The sequence below is a fragment of the Simochromis diagramma genome, unplaced genomic scaffold (assembly GCF_900408965.1).
Source record: "Simochromis diagramma unplaced genomic scaffold, fSimDia1.1 OVJJ01000603.1, whole genome shotgun sequence".
Taxonomy (NCBI): Eukaryota; Metazoa; Chordata; class Actinopteri; order Cichliformes; family Cichlidae; genus Simochromis; species Simochromis diagramma.
In genome coordinates, this window is record NW_024387414.1 from 10,881,217 (window position 1) to 10,900,118 (window position 18,902).

General features: G+C 39.6%; 1 protein-coding gene across 5 annotated transcripts in view; it reads right to left on the bottom strand.

The window, feature by feature from the left end:
• Positions 1-18,902, bottom strand: part of LOC120721001 (protein unc-13 homolog C) — a 113,528-nt gene that overhangs the window by 81,108 nt on the left and 13,518 nt on the right. For 2 of the 5 annotated variants that reach the window (XM_040010974.1, XM_040010977.1), the window contains exons 3-7: positions 7,856-7,878; positions 7,273-7,319; positions 5,800-5,878; positions 3,360-3,365; positions 3,031-3,102 (exon numbers count right to left, since the gene is read on the bottom strand). In XM_040010974.1, coding sequence (XP_039866908.1) covers positions 3,031-3,102; positions 3,360-3,365; positions 5,800-5,878; positions 7,273-7,319; positions 7,856-7,878 — 227 coding nt within the window. The remainder of the gene's footprint in view (positions 1-3,030; positions 3,103-3,359; positions 3,366-5,799; positions 5,879-7,272; positions 7,320-7,855; positions 7,879-18,902) is intronic. The other 3 variants (XM_040010975.1, XM_040010978.1, XM_040010976.1) reach the window with 2 other exon arrangements.

Genomic DNA, 18,902 nt, shown 5'->3' on the forward strand with positions numbered 1-18,902 from the left:
ATGAGATGTATTGCAGTTAAATAAATCTTCAAGAGGTACTTGTTCACCACCTCTACTGCGCTCCACTCCTCACCCCTTCTTCTCCACCCCTCCCTCTGCTGTCAGCCTCCAGTGTGTTGACAATGTGCTTTAACACCTGAATGGTAGCTCTGCACTTTACCGAGACTGCTGCACTGCCTGCTGACACACATCCAGCCGGAAACACACACACACACACACACACTTGCTGAGATGATTAAATGACACCAGATGACAGGACAACACGGCTATCTAACATTGTGAAACTTTGCTGATACAACACAGAGGCTGCTGAACCCTGGAGGACCTCTAATGAAACATAGTTGGAGACAGAGAGATTTCCCTTTTAATCTGAGGATGATGAGATGAAGCAGATGTCTGAGATTTATCCACGACCTACGCACAGCCTCCACTATGGCCACACCCAGAAGGCTGCTCTTCGCTAAATTTAATACTGAACTGCCTAATACTGGCAGAGCCCGCAGGATATGAGTGAATCAAAATTTCTTTCAGAGACATCTCACTAACGGTTTTTCTCAGTGAACCCACTTAGCTGGCAAATAATTGATTTATTTTTCTAATTTAACCACAGAGCAAATGCTTTGAGTCGCAGTGAAAATGTGCAAAACTCAGTTTGTCTGTTTCTTTGGCCATTACACAAGTAATATTTTATTACTGGTTCCACTATCACTCTCTGTTCCTTCCTCTGCCACACATCACACAGTGCAGCAGATGTGAGCAGAGTGTTGCATGTGTGAGTCCCAAGTGTTAAACTGTGAGGTAACCCTGGTGATTTTGTGCAAGACACTACTGGATTGATTGGCAGCCTGTGCCTGTGCCTGAGAGCAACATGACAGAGAGGAATCTAATCTCAGCTCCTCCTTTCACCCCTCCTTTTCAATTTCACCACCTATTGTCCTTGTCAACCACTTCATTGACACAGCCATCCTGCTCATGCTGTTTCAGCCTTCTACATCGCTAATCTCTTGCACTAACCAGTCTATTGTCTCCCCTCTAACAAGGCTTTTTATTTTTTTTAAGCACAAATACATTTTAGACAATTGCAAGCATTTTGAAGTTTATGTCAGGCTAGATTTGAAAAACTGCATAAAATCATTTGGATCAAAATCACAAGCAAGCATTTTAAAATCAATAGAGCATATTTTGCTGCTAACGACCTCCCTGATTATATCTGAACTGACTTAAAGCAACACATCACATCTCATTTCCAGGTACTCTTTGAAACGTGTCAGATCGTAGCTTCCTTCCTCCTTTGTAAAAGTCCCTGCCTTGTCTCAGCAGGTAAGCATGGCCTCACTTTATGTTGACAGTCACCGTTAAAAGGCTTGAGTGCTGCGATCACATGCAGCTCAGAACATTGAGCGGACACACAGGCAGTTAGCCGGCCCACACATAATGTTTCTTTCTGCTCTAAAAAGCAGATGCATGGGTAACACGACACAGAAAGAAACAGCATAGGGAGATAGGGAAGTCTATATGTTCTTAAAATAAAATGAGTCACAATAAATTGCATTGTATTAAAAAAAAACAACTGGAAGGCGTAGTCCGGAGAAACAATGAGAGGATGGAAGAAGTAAGCACTATAAGTAGAGTGAAACATTTCTCCAGGGAAGGCAGTTTGTTCACCACGGCTGCCTGCGCAGTGACATCACAGCCCCAGGGTCAAAATGACAAATCCCTTTTTGCCCTGATCTTCTCTCATTCTCTCCTAATTCCTGTCAATTTCTCACCCTTCCTTTACTAGTCCATTCTCCTCACTTAAATAGCATATGGTTGTTTACTGAGTGCTCTCAGAGTTCTCACAGGGAAGCACTCTCCTGGACTTAATGCAGCAGATAAAACTCTGACATCTGCTCGTCCTACTTTCTAAGACCACACAATCTACAGCTCTGCTCAGAAGTCAGCTCCCCCTGACCAATATTAAGACCAGTTTGCTCCTAATCAGCATACAGCTCTTCGAACCCCTAAAGTCTTCACACCACAGCACAAAGTTATTCAAGAATCGGCTCTCTGTACACCAATTAGGATGCTGCATCATTCACATCATTTCTCCTTCATCTAGGTCATGAGTTGTTCATCCCTAAAGCTCCTTTAAAACGATCCATGGTTATTAGTAAGCAATCAAGACCCCTGTCACCATAGGGAAACTGGCCATGTGGACCAAGAGGAACAAGTCAAGCGTGTGAAACTTATGAGCGACACAAGCATGTGCACAATCAGTGTGCACGAACTGAGAGCTGCATTTAGGACCTTTTGAAAAGATTAAATCTTTGAGCAATATGTATACAGAGCGCATTTGAATCCAGTAATCTTGTAGGCTTAGGCATCCCCTTGTTGCACATCAATGGATGTGAAATTGTCTACTTGTTTGTCTCGCTGAGAAGCTGCTTTCTCCTGCTGTTTGCCTCCTGTTACGCCATCTTCCCTCTGGGAGGGAAGAATTGCAATCCATTAATGCAGAGAGAGCTTTAGAGGTCACAAAAGTGTCTCACACCATCAACTGAGACATTTTGCCCTTTCTTTAGATCTCAGTCATCCTCAATATGCAGTGCTCATTATTAATAGTCAAAATAAAATAGTAGGACCACTGCTTAATTTCTGAACTTGGCCACATAGTAGCTGGTCACAAAGACCAATTCTTTAAACTGAAGCTGTCTATTTGTAGACAGACAGACCAGCACGCAGACAGATCACAATATGCTATATGTACATGTAAGAAGTAAAGTGGCCTAGTAATGTAATCCTCACATTTTGGAACTCCGTGTTCCTGCCAACATGACCCAGCACCCTGAAGTACAATGGCTGCAGCACACAGCACAGCTCTAAAAGTTTATAAGCATTTCAGTACCAGACTTTCGAAATACAGCCCCCCCCAAAATAGTCATAGGGTGGATCTAGCACCCTTTGTCCCTGTAAAGCCTTCCATGTTCCATTAATAGTACATAATAGCCACACATCGCAATAACCACATAATGACTTCCATGTACTCACCAGTTCCTCGTTATTCAGGGTGGACCTGTTCACCAGAGCGAACGAGATGCCTGCCTTTCGAGCAGTTAGGGTCTGATGGAAGAAGAGGAGGATAAAAAAGAGATGAATTCACCAACCCATTTTACCTATCCGGACTTTTATGCAGTATTTTGGGGGATTTAGACACAGCTTTAAACTATGTGTTAAGGAGTAGAAATATTTAATTAAATGTAGAACAGATTGACTACCACACGCAGATTTACTTTAGTCGTTTAATTGAACATTTGAAAACATTTTTTTTTAAACAGAGAATATTACTTTAGCACAGGGGGAAAAGAAAGCAAGCTTACCAAAGCCTGTAATATCCAAGAGATCATGAATAAAGAATGAAAGAAAAAATGAGAGAAACTGAATTAGACAAAGAGTAGGAGGGGGAACACTGAAAGCATAAACAGCAAAGGAATTGAATTTCTAATCCACAGTGAGAGCATAGGTGCTTCAACTGCCATGCAGGACTGCTGCTTAGGGCACAGAGCTCTAGAAAGATTCAACTATTTATCAAGAGAGATTAAACAGCGGTTGCATGATTCTTTATCCATTCATGCACTAGAAGTAACTAAACTGCAGTCATGCTTGACATTTATATTCAGTTTTCTGTTGGATGAAGCTTTGATCATATTTTCTGCTGTCTGCTCTGCACATTAGTTTGACACAAACAGAGAAACACATGGCACACACATACACACACACACACACACACACACTCACGTATGAGTGAAGCCAGCTGTACTGCACAACACCGACTCACACTCAGGCACGCGCACGCACACATCTGCCCAGACAGTCACAAACTTATGTGAACAAAAACCAATAGACACCCACACAAGGCACTCTCACAAACACTGACATGTAACACACATACATTCACACTAATACACACATTTACTTAAATTAGCTGTCATAGTAATATCCACTGAGTTTGGGTGAGCAGAGACTGATAAACATTTATCCCATACTGAGGAAAATTACATAGCAGAGGAATGCAGACATGGACAGCTGACAATATTGGATCAGTCTTTACCACGACCCTCTTGTCTGCACAGCCCAGCTATGGTAAAGATCCATGGAAGCCATGGAGAATGTAGGAAGGAACGTGACCTCTACATGAACCGTGAGTGTTGATGTAAGTTTATCAACATGCACCAGCACTGGTGAGGTTGCTGCGGGCAATACAAGAGGACCCTGTGACCAGATGTTGTCTATTCAGCTACAATATAGCATTCAGTGCTTTGTGAATCAATCTTCAACTTTTGATGTTGTTGTTGGTTTTTTTTTTTTTTTGCATCCCGCCATAATGTGGGGGAACTTTGCTGTCCGTTCCAATCAAACGCTGTTGCTGCCCTGAAGCAATCGCACAGCAAATGGGGGACATCGACAAAGGAGAGGCAATGAAAGGGGACCAATTAGTTTGCTGACTACTGACTTCATCCCATGTGTAAAAGGCTTGCTCAGTGTCACTTTTACATGATTTAAAAGCCTCACACAGTTAAATCAGAAGTCAATGAAGTCTCTCGGATATATTTTTGGGCTGAGTTGTCAACATTTCAAGTTAAATACAATTTTTCAACACCTGCCGAGCAACAGAAAAAGCAAGAAAAATGGCGAACATCGGCGAGGCTGAAATCTGACAACTCACTGAAAAATATTACCCATAGCCGTTATGGGTCTTTGTAGGAATGGCAAATATACACCAAAATTCAGAAGAAAATTTAAAAAACGACAACCCATACTTACCAAGACATTGTTGGTTATTAATTTCATGAGAGATATGGACAAATACAGCATCAACTCATGTTGTTCACCGTGATATAAACATTCATCAGCATCTATGTGCATGACATCAAATTGCATTATCATTTACACAAAACTCATTTTGTAATATTTTAAAATAAAACCAATCAAGGAAGGGCATTCGACTTAACGAGTATACCAAGCAGTTTGTTTAAAGATCTGATTTGTGTTAATATTTGTTTGGCTTTGGCTAAAAAACATGAAGAGAACACAAAAACACATACAAGACAGACATAGTGTGCAGTACATAGTGGACAAACAATTATAGACACACATGAATACTACTGGCATCACAACAGACTGTTGTCTTTCAGACAGACTAACCATGTGGCACAGTGCTAAAGTGGACTTGTTTGCAACATGCCGCTCTGCGGGATATCTTATGACACATTATGTTGCAATAAAAGCAAATGGCGGAGCATCATAGTGATGCAATGTCTTAAACACTCTCTCCAGGCTAATTAATTAAGCGACAGCATTATGGCTAAGGTTAGATTTTAAATACCCACAAGGCACTGCTCTAACAGAATAGCCAGAGATTTAGGTGTTTGCTTTTATTACCCATCACCTTTTTATTGGCTTAATTTTGCCACAGTGAATGTCTAAGTGACACCTAAATTTATTTCGAATAAAATGTCTGTATAGTCGGCTCATTTTTAATTACAACAATCATAAGCTATAAGAACTTAAAATGCAAACCTGACACAGTCAGATTTTAATGACAAATTCTTGGAGGTTGTTATATACAGGATAGTACAGGACAATGATGAGAAACAAACAGTGCCACTTTGAAACACTGTAACAGTATTTTTGTCTACTACAGGGAACCCCCTGCTCATACTTACACTGAGAATGATTCCACTACCGTGTTAAAACATGGGGTCACTTAGATAGATTTGACATAAATCACACATAACCTTGTTGAGGCAGATGACTCACCAGGTCTCGGACAAGAGGCACTGTCCTCTTGCGACGTAAATCTGGCATGCTGTCAATACCATAAAGAATACTGCCAGCCCTGGAGAAGCAGACAGATTTAAGGTGTATTAATATCATAATAATGCCATGCTGTGGGAGACATTACTACAGGGAAAGGGGGGGCTTGATTTACACAACTGTCAAACCCCATGGATCACGCCTCCTTCTGAACCTGTCTTACCCCCTTCCACTTTGCTTGTTGTGAACAAACACTAGTAATAGAAATAATCCCTCTAACCCCCTGCTGTACCCATAACCTCCACTTCTTCCATGTTATCTATTTTTTTCCAAGACATACCAGGGGTGATGGCTATTACTGACACATATTATACTTGTTATTATTTATATTATATACAATTAATACATGTTGAGTCTGAAACTCAACTTGTACTCAATAAAACTCAAATTTTGAGGGCCCAGTGCAGAAAAAAAATTATGCAAATTTTCTCTGCACCGGCAAAAAACATGAACTTTAATATTAATTTGTGTCATGTTTAAACACTTCAGCTCCAGTTATCTGGCTCTCTCTATTTTTCAATTCCCTTGTGCTCACTACTTCCCCACATGTCTTACTCCAATCCCACGAGGCTCTCAGTGGCATCACCTCAACTGTCACTCAAAGACTCCACAATGACCTCAACCTAACATCGAGGACCCAATGCCTCCATACAGATAAAGCTCCTCAAGCTTTTCTGTCAGCCCTCTCGACGACATCAGTGATTTGACCCTGAAGATACACAGCATGACAAACTGCACAGTCCTTTTCCTCATCCAGGAGACCTGAGCTTCCCCTCTCTTAATGCTTGGTGTATCCTGCTGTTACACTGCATTGTCTACACTGTCATGATATGCAGTGGGGTAAACTGAGGCTACGTTTGACAGTTTATCACATATATCTAAGCAGTTGGGTTCATACGCTTGCATGGACACTCGCATTACTTAACAGGAAGTTAATCAAATACGTGACATATATAAATAGTGTGAAGTCATCCTCCTTCTAGCAATCCTGACAGGCCTGTAGGTTTATCTAAATGAAAATTCATTTTCATGGTCACAATAAAAAAAAAATTGCATGTATGGACTGAGGAGTCAAATCTAATTTAAAAAACATGTTTAAAAAGGCTTTGATACTACATAATGTTGTTTCCACTGGAAGTTGCGCTTGTATCACCATCTTTGGTGTTGTTGAATATTCCTATAGATTTCATTCAGGATTCATTGAGTGGCATGTTTGCCTTTTAATGGCTGCATTATCCCCCTATGGTATTTGACCAAATAGCAAGCGTGGTAGTTTAATTGGGGCTGTATGCCAGCAAAGCAGCATGCCTGTAGCCTTTCAGCTACAGGTGAGTGAGCATGAGGGTACAAACAGCACAGCAGCTCCAATTTGAGTAATTGTGAACCAATCAGATCAGTACGTGAGCTACCACTCACCCCCCGGTCTGCAAGCCGAGCACTTTGGGATCCAAAAGACTGCGAGGCTTCAGAGAGAAGAAACACATAGTGTAAAACAAGAACTACAAAGAAGAAAGCACTCAAGCACGCACAAGGAAAATGGGAGACAATTGAGATAGAAGAAATAAACACTATAATAACAAGAACGTGGGAAAATAGGTACAATAGGAGGGCAATTCAGGACAAGATAAATGATAGGAGCAGAATAATACCGCACAGGGAGAAGAGAGGAAAGCACCACAGGCAAAAGACAAAATAATTCCACATCAGTGTAGTTTGTGAGTTTTGCCGCTCTCTGCGCTTTAGGCCACATTTGCCTATTGTGTAATGCTCCCTTCTCACTGACCAAATGTGAAATTTGAAACATGTATAATTTTCTAAAAAAAAAAAAAGGAATAAAGGGATAACCAACATAAGGGCACATGCTGCAATTATCTATCACACCTACAAATATCACTTTGATCACACACACATTATAAACTCCACATTCACAAAAACACACATGCACATGCACAGTAATCACAAGTGTCCAATTATCTGATGATAAACAGTGGCTTAAAACCTGAGTATCCAAAGCACTGGTGTCTGAAAGAAGAAAATGACAAGAACATGAAGTTTTAGAAAGGATCAACTCACTAGAATAGTAAACACTTATTTAGGACATTGATCTATTATTACTGCCAGATTACACAATTCTGTTTTGCCAAACAATTTATGTCAAAATGAAGAGAGAATTAACACTTTAGAGGGAATTGCTAAGAACAGAAAAAGACAGTAGAACCAGCATAAAAAAGAGGGTTCCCAGCTAAGGGCTAATAGATGAAGATTATTTCTTGGACACAGAGTAAATAAACGCAGTTTGAAAGAAAAATGGCTGTGATCTATAACATTACATGGGACATTATGTAAGCAGTTGGTATCGTGTTGCTATTTTAAAGACAAACTGCAAGAGGGCAAGCCCTTTAAATAAGTCAGACCGGAGAGGTGTAATTACTGTGCTATTGATCCATAGGTGATAAATGGCAGCGTAAACATGATCTTATGTGAACAAATAGAAAGCAGCTGTTCACAAGAGAAAGATCAAATTGCCAGCCTGATTAAAACAATAAACCTACTGTTGGTTTTCTTGTTGGTGCATCACTAATAGAGAGAGAATTAAAGGTAAAAAATAAGATAACGACTTGATTTTGTTTCTATGATTTTGATTTTGATTATGATTTTAATCCTACACATTTATTGAAAATGAAGTGGTTGACTTTATCACAACTATTTTATAGTTATAGTTAATGTTTTAAGATAAGTGACTGCCATGGAAGCGTTTCAAAGCGTTAAAAATGTTACGCAACATTGTATAAATTCTTGAAAAGGTTGATTTTGTACAGGAACATTTTTGGTAGAGCTAGGAAAATATATTGTTACTCTACACACAAAAAGGAGCTCAGCAGTCAGTGGGTACCATGGACAGCGACCAACTAAACTACTTTGTGCACAGCTATACGAGATAGAGCCATCTCCTCCACCTTCAAGTCTGTAGCTGCTCTAGATAAAGCCACAGCACAGCAGATAGGCTATAGGCTGCAGATATAAACCTCAATTCATAGGTGCCTTAAATCTGTGGAACAAAAACGTAACTGATTGGTAGGAAAGCTCAGCGCGTGTGTGTGTGTGTGTGTGTGTGTGTGTGTGTGTGTGTGTGTGTGTGTGTGTACATGCCTATCTGTGTGTGTGATGTGGGCAAACAGCAGCAATAAATCCAGCATTATGGTCCTGACACACATTGTCACACCGTACATAGATCAGGGTTCTGAAGCAGAAAAGCTTCACATAGCTTTCAGTATTACCAGGACTGATCAAAGCCCCTACACATCCAAGAACGTTTGTTCTACAGTGGACACCAAGTATAGGTTTAAACATAAAGAAACTAGTGTGTTTGCGCATTTTTACTGATTTTTTTTCACCTTACATCACAATGAGTTTACCATCATCTGAGTGTATGAAAGCAAAAGGACATTTTCAAGCAGCTCATGACAGATACAGGAAATTAAACTAGGAATGTAGAGCTAATCCCGTGACAGTTTCTCATAACCCTTCTCCTCACACTGAAGATTCACATATGAGTGTTAGGAAGACTGAAAAAATTGGAAATGAACAAATCCCCAATGTATATGGTTGTTTAATGTGTTCCGAAAAGCTGAAGTCTGAAAGCTTTAACTAGTTTTGCAGCAAGGTATATTGAATAAGTCTGACATTAACATTACTTAGATAACATCTGTGGCTATATCATATTGCATTTCCAATATACAGTACCATGCTTTACTCCCAGAGTATGTATGTTTGGCTATATTTCCTTCATCGACAGCTTATCAGTGTTCTTAAACGGTTGTATATTGATGTCAGGGAACATTTTTGGTTTCAATAGATCCATATAGCCTATATCATTTACAATCATCTTACTGCTGACTTCAACCCTGATTTTGGGTTCAATAATAACATCTAATGCTTTAGAGATTCACATTTTACTTGTGTACGAACTGAGGTTTTGTTTTTAATAGCCTGCAACAGACCAGAACACAATTTACTGCAAGTGCGCGACCATCTTTGAACAGAGGCGGTGGTTTACGACACCAACTGTCTGCCACCTGCAATCCAGTTTTGAGATATCTTCCCGGACGCTTTAACACCCACTCACACCCTGGGCCATCTGACCTCAGGAAATCACATGGTAGGGTGGGGCCAGGTTTCACAATGAGCTCACCCGAAACCCTGGCTGATTGTGACCCACACCCGTTTTCACACCTTGGCTCATGTGATTAGGTAGAGGATCATCAGGGGGTCCTTTGTCCCTCGTTGGGGGGACACCCCCACAGGGTTTAAATCTGGGACTCTCCACCATTTGACCCTTAGAACTGAAGAAGCTTCTCGGATGAGAGGTGAAACATCTTCAAGCGACTTAAAGAAGTCCAGACGCTTTTCTTTCCAAGCTCCTTAGACTACGATGACCTGGATGACTGAGAACCTTCACAGACAACTTTCAATACTATTGATCTTCCTCAGTTACCTTCAGTAATCACGTCCTCCAAATAATTGATGTGTCTCCTAGGTCTCATTTTTACTAGACTAGGGATTCAAAATTAAATGTTAAATATTATCAGGCTATGTACCACAGGCTTTTAAGATGGTCGTAATTAATACATTTCTTTAAAAGCCTTTACTTCACCCAGCTGTCTTAGCTAATTACAGACCAATCACCAACTTTCTTTTTATTTAAAAATAATTTGAAAGAGTAGCTGTGAAACAGCTAACTCATCATATGCAAAGGAAGGGTTTGTTTAAAGAAATTCATTCAGGATTCAGAATTAATCACAGTATAGAAACAGGGCTCATTACTAATGACCTTCCTATGGGCTCTGACAGTGGACTCATCCCTGCACTATTCCTGTTAGACCTCAGTGCAGCATTCAATACTGCTGACCACAATATCTTACTATATTTTACTCCTCCCTTCACTGCCAACCAGTTGTAGCAGTTCTACGTATTTATATAAACAAGCCTACCTATGCCTAGCCTACCTAAACAATCCTATGTTCCTACTTTTCTCAATTTCATATAACTATGAACTATAAACATTTAAATAAAAATCATTTATGTACGCTAAAGAACTCCTAATTTATTATGATTATGACTACTGCAGTACAAACTTTTATAGTGACAAATGCATGTTTGCACTGGCTAGACTGAATTGCTCAGATTGCTTAAAATTGCCCATATTTCCATTTGGTGGCAAAACAAGACAAACAGTCCAGCTCCTCCAGTTCCAGTAAGTCATCCCTAAACTGGGGGCCTGTTGTAGCTGCAGTCCAGGCTCCAGAGTAGTACTTGCAGTGTGCACAGGTTATTGTAGGATTTGATTACATCTTTCACTGTGTATTTATTATTATCAGCCTCAGATACCCAAGATTAGCAATAAGCACTGAAAAATAAATAATGACTTCCAGCAACTTGCCTTAAATGTATATTAACAGACCATTCTTTCCAATAGTTAGAAGTGCAACTCTACTTATACTTGAACTAACCCCCTACCGTTTAGTGTACGGTGCCAAAACTGAAAGGTTTACACACTAAAGAGAATGGGGCCATAATTAATTTTAAATATCATCCCCGTGTTTTCCTTTTTACACAATGGCTGCTGTGACAAGGACCTACTTACTGTGTGGATTCACTGAAGCTTGTGAAGACTTGACAGACTAAATTTAACATACGCTAGACAAAATTACCAAAGGGGGCTTGTTGTAATTGAACTACAGTGTTGAAGAAAAAACAAATATAGTTAGAGTTAAAATAAAGTTAGATGGAAAACTAAGGCTATGTCCACACTAGCCCGGATAGATTTGAAAACTGCGCGTCCACTCCGCGTCCACACTAGCATTTTCAGTCGTTTTGAAAGAGTTGTGCGTCCACATTGAAACAGCGAAAAACGCTTATTTTCCAGTACTGCGAATGCTTGAAACGCAAGAAGATTCGACCTGCCTAATTTAGTCTGCTGTTTATTTACTTTCCGGCTCTTTGAAACGTCGTGGCAAAATGTTGAGTTTTTTAAATGGACTAATAATGAGGTGGAGTTGTTGCTGCGAGCAACACAAAAGTACAAAGATGCAAAAGTAAGTGAGAGTTAAGTGAAGAAAAGCTATGTGGAGCATGTACAGACTGATATTAATCTTTAATAGGGCTTTCAAAATTCAGAGCAAACAAAACAACTGCTGTATAATGCCCTCCACTATCTTAGTTTAATTGGTCACATGACTGCATCATATGACTAACATGCGTCATCGTTTTAGAAAGTCTGCGTTTTTGCTGTCCACACTGCAACGCGAAAGCACCGTTTCCAAATGTATGCGTTTTCGAGAGCATTTTCAAAACGCTGTGTTCTCCATCAGCGAAAGTGCCGTCTCAGTGTGGACGGGAGGCCAAAACGGAAAGAAAACGATGCGTTTTCAAATGAAAATGCATTAGTGTGTACGTAGCCTAAAACAAGCTAGATGGCAGCAAAACTCTGGTTGTATTTGGCAATCCACTCAGGTTGGTGGGACACACACAGATGCAGTAAAGTGAAAAGAAAATGTCATATTATCAGCTGTCAAGTAAAAGCTCCATGTTTAATAACCTCAGAAATTACTTTATGGAAAATAAATCAGTGACAAAACATGTTAGAAAAAAAGAAAGGCATCCAGTGGGAGGTTCTGGCCTAATGGCTCTGGTGAAATATATTTCAAAGTGACATATGAATGTCTTAAGTGCCTGTGCAACCAATCTATTCAGAGCTTGTGCTTCTGATCACTCAAAATATACCACATGACCAATATGGAATAAAAGCAACAGCTATATTACATAAGCAATATTAGCGGCCACTGTTCCTCTCACTTTTGTTCTAACTATGACTATGTCTTTGAGGCTGTGGCAGGCTAATGTCAGTGAATTCATTCACTTATTCACAATATCATAGGAAAGAAATTTCTGAAGAAGTGAACCAAGATCAGCAAAGATGGGTTATCAGCCCCTATATATATATAAGCAAAGTTTTGTTTGTGACATTGCAGCAACTATTGTCGTAACTTATACTAATAGAGAACAACGCTGGGGCAAGTAGACGGTAAAAACTACAAGTATAAAAAGTATGAAAGGATATAGGGTATGATTTTTAACCAGAAAAGAAAGCCATTCAAAACAAACAAACAAATAAAACATGTAAAGGAAACCATTATTGATTTTCCAGTAGCTTTTAGTAAATTCAAACTCAATGGCAAACGTTAGCAATAATTACGAAACTGAAAAATATAAATGAAAAATATGAGGTGTATTGTCTGAGGATGCAAAGAAAAAGAAAGTAAAGAAGAAAAGTAAAGCTGAACCTTGTATGGATAGTGCACAGCAACTAAAAAGGGTTCAAAGGAGATAAACACTTGGCATTGTTATTACTAGGTCAGTAAGCTAGATACAAGAGAGCATTTTAAAACATAAAGCGTCTTTTCAATGGCTGCATGGGGTGGATGCGTGTGTGGGGAGTTACCTATTGACACTTTAAGTGTTTAATCTGAAAACTGCAGCATCTCAAAGTTGGGAGTGTACATTACCTGTGAAGAACAAGTTTTCACTTTAGATCCATTTTTTCCCCCAGCAACAACACAAAGTCAATCAATATTTTGAATTGGAAGATAACACTTTAAACAACAGCAGGAGAGGCCCTCCATTCCCTTTATCTGCATTTTTCATATCCACACTTTCTTGAGAAATGGTGAACTAAGCATAAAGAGGGTCTACCTCCTTTGCTCCCCCAGGAACAAGCAGCAAACTTCAGTAGCGGTAGACCTCTATAAATATTCCAAGCAAGGCTGACCTGGTTACAGAATGCCCTTGGGAGTGTGAATTAGCATCTGAATACAGACGCTGCTGTAGCCAGTTGAAGACAGGCCTGGCAGGAGTGGCAGTACTGCTGAGACTCCTTTCACAGCTCCCACACAGACCAGCCAGCACGCTCCAGAGCACGAGAATGATGAGCACATATCAGCTACAAGAGATGAAGGCATAAAGCTAATGAGGGTGGGAGTAGGAGCGTGTGAGTGGGAGGAAATGTGGGGGGCATATAGATTGTGCATGCATCTATGCATCCTTCTCCATAAGCACCACAAAATAATACAATTTTTTTTAATTACAATTTGTGTGTATTTTTCAAAAAACTGTGAGGTAACATTTCAGGTGCCAAACACATCGGATAGTGTTTTAGATGACACCGGAAAGAGCAGGCGATTATATTTTTGGCTCGTTCTATTATGTGTTATAATATTTTATTAACACTTTTTACACAACTATATGATTGAAGTGCAGATTTTCCGCTTCCATTGAAAGGGTTTCACCAAGGTGCAGCAATAACTAGATGTTCAAACAAAATTGGACAAATGAACATAATGTTAAACGCAAGGATTGTTTTAAAGACTTGACGACTGCCAAAAGTCTAGCACCCATGGACTGCACCAAATGCTGAGTTTCCTCCCTTTAGATGCATGCCTAGTTGGGTTAAAATCAGGTGAATGACTTGACCATAAAGCAATATCCCATTTCTTTGCCTTGAGAAACTCTTAGGTTACTTTTGCAGTATGCACTGGATCATTATCCATTTGCACTGTGAAGCTTTCTTCAATCGGCCTTGCAGTATGTGGCTGAATCTGAGCAAAGCCTTGTCCACTTTACAATTGGTCCTGCTGCTTCTGTCAGCAGTCACATCTTCAATAAACACTAGTAACCTAATTCCACTGACAGTAATACATGCCAATGCTATAACATCACCACCACTATGTCTGAAAATGATGTGGAATGCTTCAGAATATTAGCTGTTTCTCTCCTTTACCATACTTCTCTCTTCCCATCATTCTAGTACAAGTTCATCTTGGATTCTTCTGTCCAAATAAGTCTCCTTTATCTATTGTATCTTAACTTTTTAGATGTTTTTCTTAACCAAGGACAAAATTATGCAATTAACCACGTTAACCACTATCATCAATAGTATTGCAGGCCTTTTGATGATGCATTCCTACATTTTAAGGATGTACCACATTATTGATCTGACCACTCAACTGAAGATTTTACTATCTGTCTGATAGGTTTATTATTGTTTGGGGTTTTTTGGTTTTTTTTAGCCTAATGATGGCCTCCTTCACTGGCGTGTCTTTGGACCGCATAGTAAAATTTCTGGTAAAAAGCTACAAAATACAAGTTAAACACTTGCAATCAACTCCTGATATTTTTTCTGCTTAATTTGTCATGGAATAATAATGGATCAGGGCTCGTCTTATATGAAAATACATGCTAAATGTCTGATTATTTTTGCTCCTAAACAGTTAACGTAATACTTTAGTTAAACATTTTGAATTAAAACTTTAGTGACATCTTGATTGGTTGATTTAAAACCACTGTGATGGTGTAAAGGGGCAAAATTTATAAAAATGCCCATTTCCCTAACAAATTATGCATCTAACTATATTTCAGAAACAGCTACTGGGAACCAAAGACTTTTTCTAATGATACTTACTTACTATAGCAATAAATAGTTATCATTTATATCCACATTGATGTTATTCTCTGATCAACATCATTATAAAACACATAAATAAACTAACCAAAAAGCTTGTGGCATGGAAAAATATGCAGCCAAAAGAAAACGAGTGCAAAGAAAAATCAATTTCACATGTCTGTGTGGTTACCACTCTCTTACATTTCCACTACACATTTCAGTCTTTGATAGGTTGTCACAAAACAAACCTGAATAATGAAGCAAAACAGCACAAACACATAAACATCATAGAAGGTTTTAAAATTTCTGTACTTTTAGGTGACAGAAGGAGACATGTGGCCTGGTCAAAACACAAAGAGCTGCACCCTAAAACATCTTTAAATATAGTAAACATACCTTGTGTGCCACAGACTGCTCCCAAACACGAGGGGACAAATAATACCTCTAAAACACTTAAGTTGGCTTTATTAAACGTTAGATCTTTAGCTGGGAAAACATTTTTAAGTAATGATTTAATCACTGAGCACAGCCTTGATTTTATGTTTTTAACTGAAACTTGGTTGGACCAAAGTAACAGTGGAGCTGTTCTCATCGAGACGACCCCTCCTAACTACAGTTTTATCAGTGAGGCCAGGGTGAGCAGGAGGGGGGGGTGCTGTCTTATTTAATGAATCATTTCAATGTAAGCAGCTATCTCCTGGAAGTTTTCAGTCTTTTGAATATGTGGCTTTACAGCTGAGTTGTGTTTCTTAATGTTTACAGGCCTCCCAAATACTGCACAGACTTCTTTAATGATCTCAGTGAACTGCTGTCTGTGATCTGTGTTGATTTCGACTGTGTAATTATTGTTGGGGATTTTAACATCCATGTGGACAACTCTCAGGACAAAGGGTCTAAAGACCTGAGTAACACTCTGGGCAACTTTGGGCTGACTCAGCATGTAACAGAGGCCACACTTAATAGAGGACACACTCTTGACCTACTGATCTCCAAGGGCCTGAGCATTTCAAAGGTTACTGTGTCTGATGTGGGCCTGTCTGATCATTACTGTGTTTTCTTTGAAAGTAAAATTTCAGCCCACACAGATATATCAACAGCAGTGATCACAAAACGGTGTATAACCGAATAGAGTAGTGAGATCTTTAACCATGTCTTCCCATTAACACCTGACCTATCCAGAGGTTCAGTCAATGAGCTCGTCAATAGCTTCAATGCTAAAATATTAAATGTAATGGACACTATTGCTCCCATTAAGGTGAAGGTTATCTCTGGAAGGAAAAAGTCTCCATGGAGAAACTCCACACTGGTGAAAAATGAAAAAAAAGAGTGTAGGAAAGCTGAGCGCAGATGGAGAAAAACAAACCTAGAGGTTCATTATGACAGCGGTCCCCAACCCCCGGGCCTCGGACCGGTACCGGTCCATGAGTTGTTTGGTACCGGGCCACGAGAGTTGAGGCTCAGGTGTGAAATGTATAGTTTTCAGGGTTTTTATCGGTTTTCAGCGTTATTTTGTTATCGTTTTTATCGTTTACTCTGTTTTCCTGGGTCTTTTCACATGTGTTATGAATACATTTTCTTTTTTCGGTACCGGTACTAGTTTTATTTTGTTGTATTTATCCGCGACACCTTAAAGGCCGGTCCGTGAAAATATTGTCGGGCATAAACCGGTCCGTGGCGCAAAAAAGGTTGGGGACCGCTGCATTATGACATCTATAAAGAGAAATTTCACAATTACAATTTACAACTGAGGAGTGCAAGGAGGTCCTACTTCTCTGACATCATCACTAAAAACAGTCATAATGCTCGGGTCTTATTTTCTACAGTTGACAGGCTAACAAACCCTCCTGTGTCAGTGGCAGCTGAACTTCATTCGACCATGGCCTGCAATGACTTTACCAAATTCTTCACAGAAAAAATCCAAAAGATTAGACAAGCAATTGGTACATCAACAGCAGATTCAGGATATGTACTGTGTCCACCGAAAAACAGTTTAAACACCATCAAACAGTTTCACCCTATTAACAGCAAAGACCTGGAGGACATCTTAGCTCAACTGAACTCCTCCTCTTGCTGTTTAGATGTCCTGCCAACAAGTTTTTTCAAAAAGGTCTCAAAGACTTTGGAGTCAGACCTGTTACAGATTGTCAACTTTTCTTTAATGTCAGGTGTGTATCCAGAACCACTAAAACTACTGTAATTAAATCTATACTGAAAAAGGACACTCTTGACAAGACACAAATGAACAACTACAGGCCGATCTCAAATCTCCCATTTTTAAGTAAGATCATTGAAAAAGCAGTTTCTCAACAGCTCAATTACTTCTTAAAACAGAATAACTTCTATGATGCCTTCCAGTCAGGTTTTAGACAGAACCACAGCACTGAAACCGCTCTGACCAAAGTGTTTAATGACATATGTCTGAATACAGACAGTGGAAAAATGTCAGTCTTAGTTTTACTGGATCTCAGTGCAGCATTTGATACAGTTGACCACAACATATTACTCAAACGACTGGAGAACTGTACTAAACTGGTTCAAAACATACTTAGAAAACAGGAAATACTTTGTATCAATAGGTAACTTCACATTTGAGCAGACAAGTATCACATGTGGAGTTCCCCAAGGTTCCATCTTGGGACCCCCTCTGTTTAACATTTACATGCTCCCACTGGCACAGATTATAAAGAACAACAAAATAAACTACCACAGCTATGCAGATGACACACAAATATATATCACAATGTCACCAGGAGACCAAGGCCCTGTACAGGCTCTTGGTAAATGCATTGAGGAAATTAATGACTTGTTGTGCCACAATTTTCTCCAGCTAAACAAAAACAAAACTGAGGTAATAGTCTTTGGTGCCAAAGAAAAACGATTACAGGTCACCAGAGAACTTCAATCTATACACCTAAAAACCACCAACCAGGCGAGAAATTTGGGTGTAGTGATGGATGCAGACCTAAACTTAGAAAAACACATTAAGACAATAACAAAGTCAGCTTACTATCAGCTCAAGAATATTTCAAGGATAAAAGATCTGATGTCTCAACAAGACCTGGAAAAACTAGTCCATGCATTCATCTTTAGTAGCCTTGATTACTGTAACAGCATCTTTACAGGTCTACCTAAAAAATCAGTCAGACAACTACAGCTCATTCAGAACTCTGCTGCTCGAGTCCTCACTAAGACCAAAAAAGTGGACCACATCAGTCCAGCTCTGAGGTCTTTACACTGGCTGCCTGTCTGTCAGAGGATAGACTTTAAAGTTCTGATGCTGGTCTATAAAGCTCTGAATGGTTTAGGACCAAAATACATCAGTGACCTCCTGACCCAGTATGAACCTTCCAGATCCCTCAGGTCATCTGGATCCGGTTTTTTATCAGTTCCCAGAGTCAGAACCAGACACAGAGAAGCTGCATTCAGCTTTTATGCTCCATATATCTGGAACAAACTCCCAGAAAGCCTCAGATCAGCTGAAACACTCAGTTTATTTAAATCCAGGTTGAAGACTCACCTATTCTCAGCTGCATTTGAATAAAACACC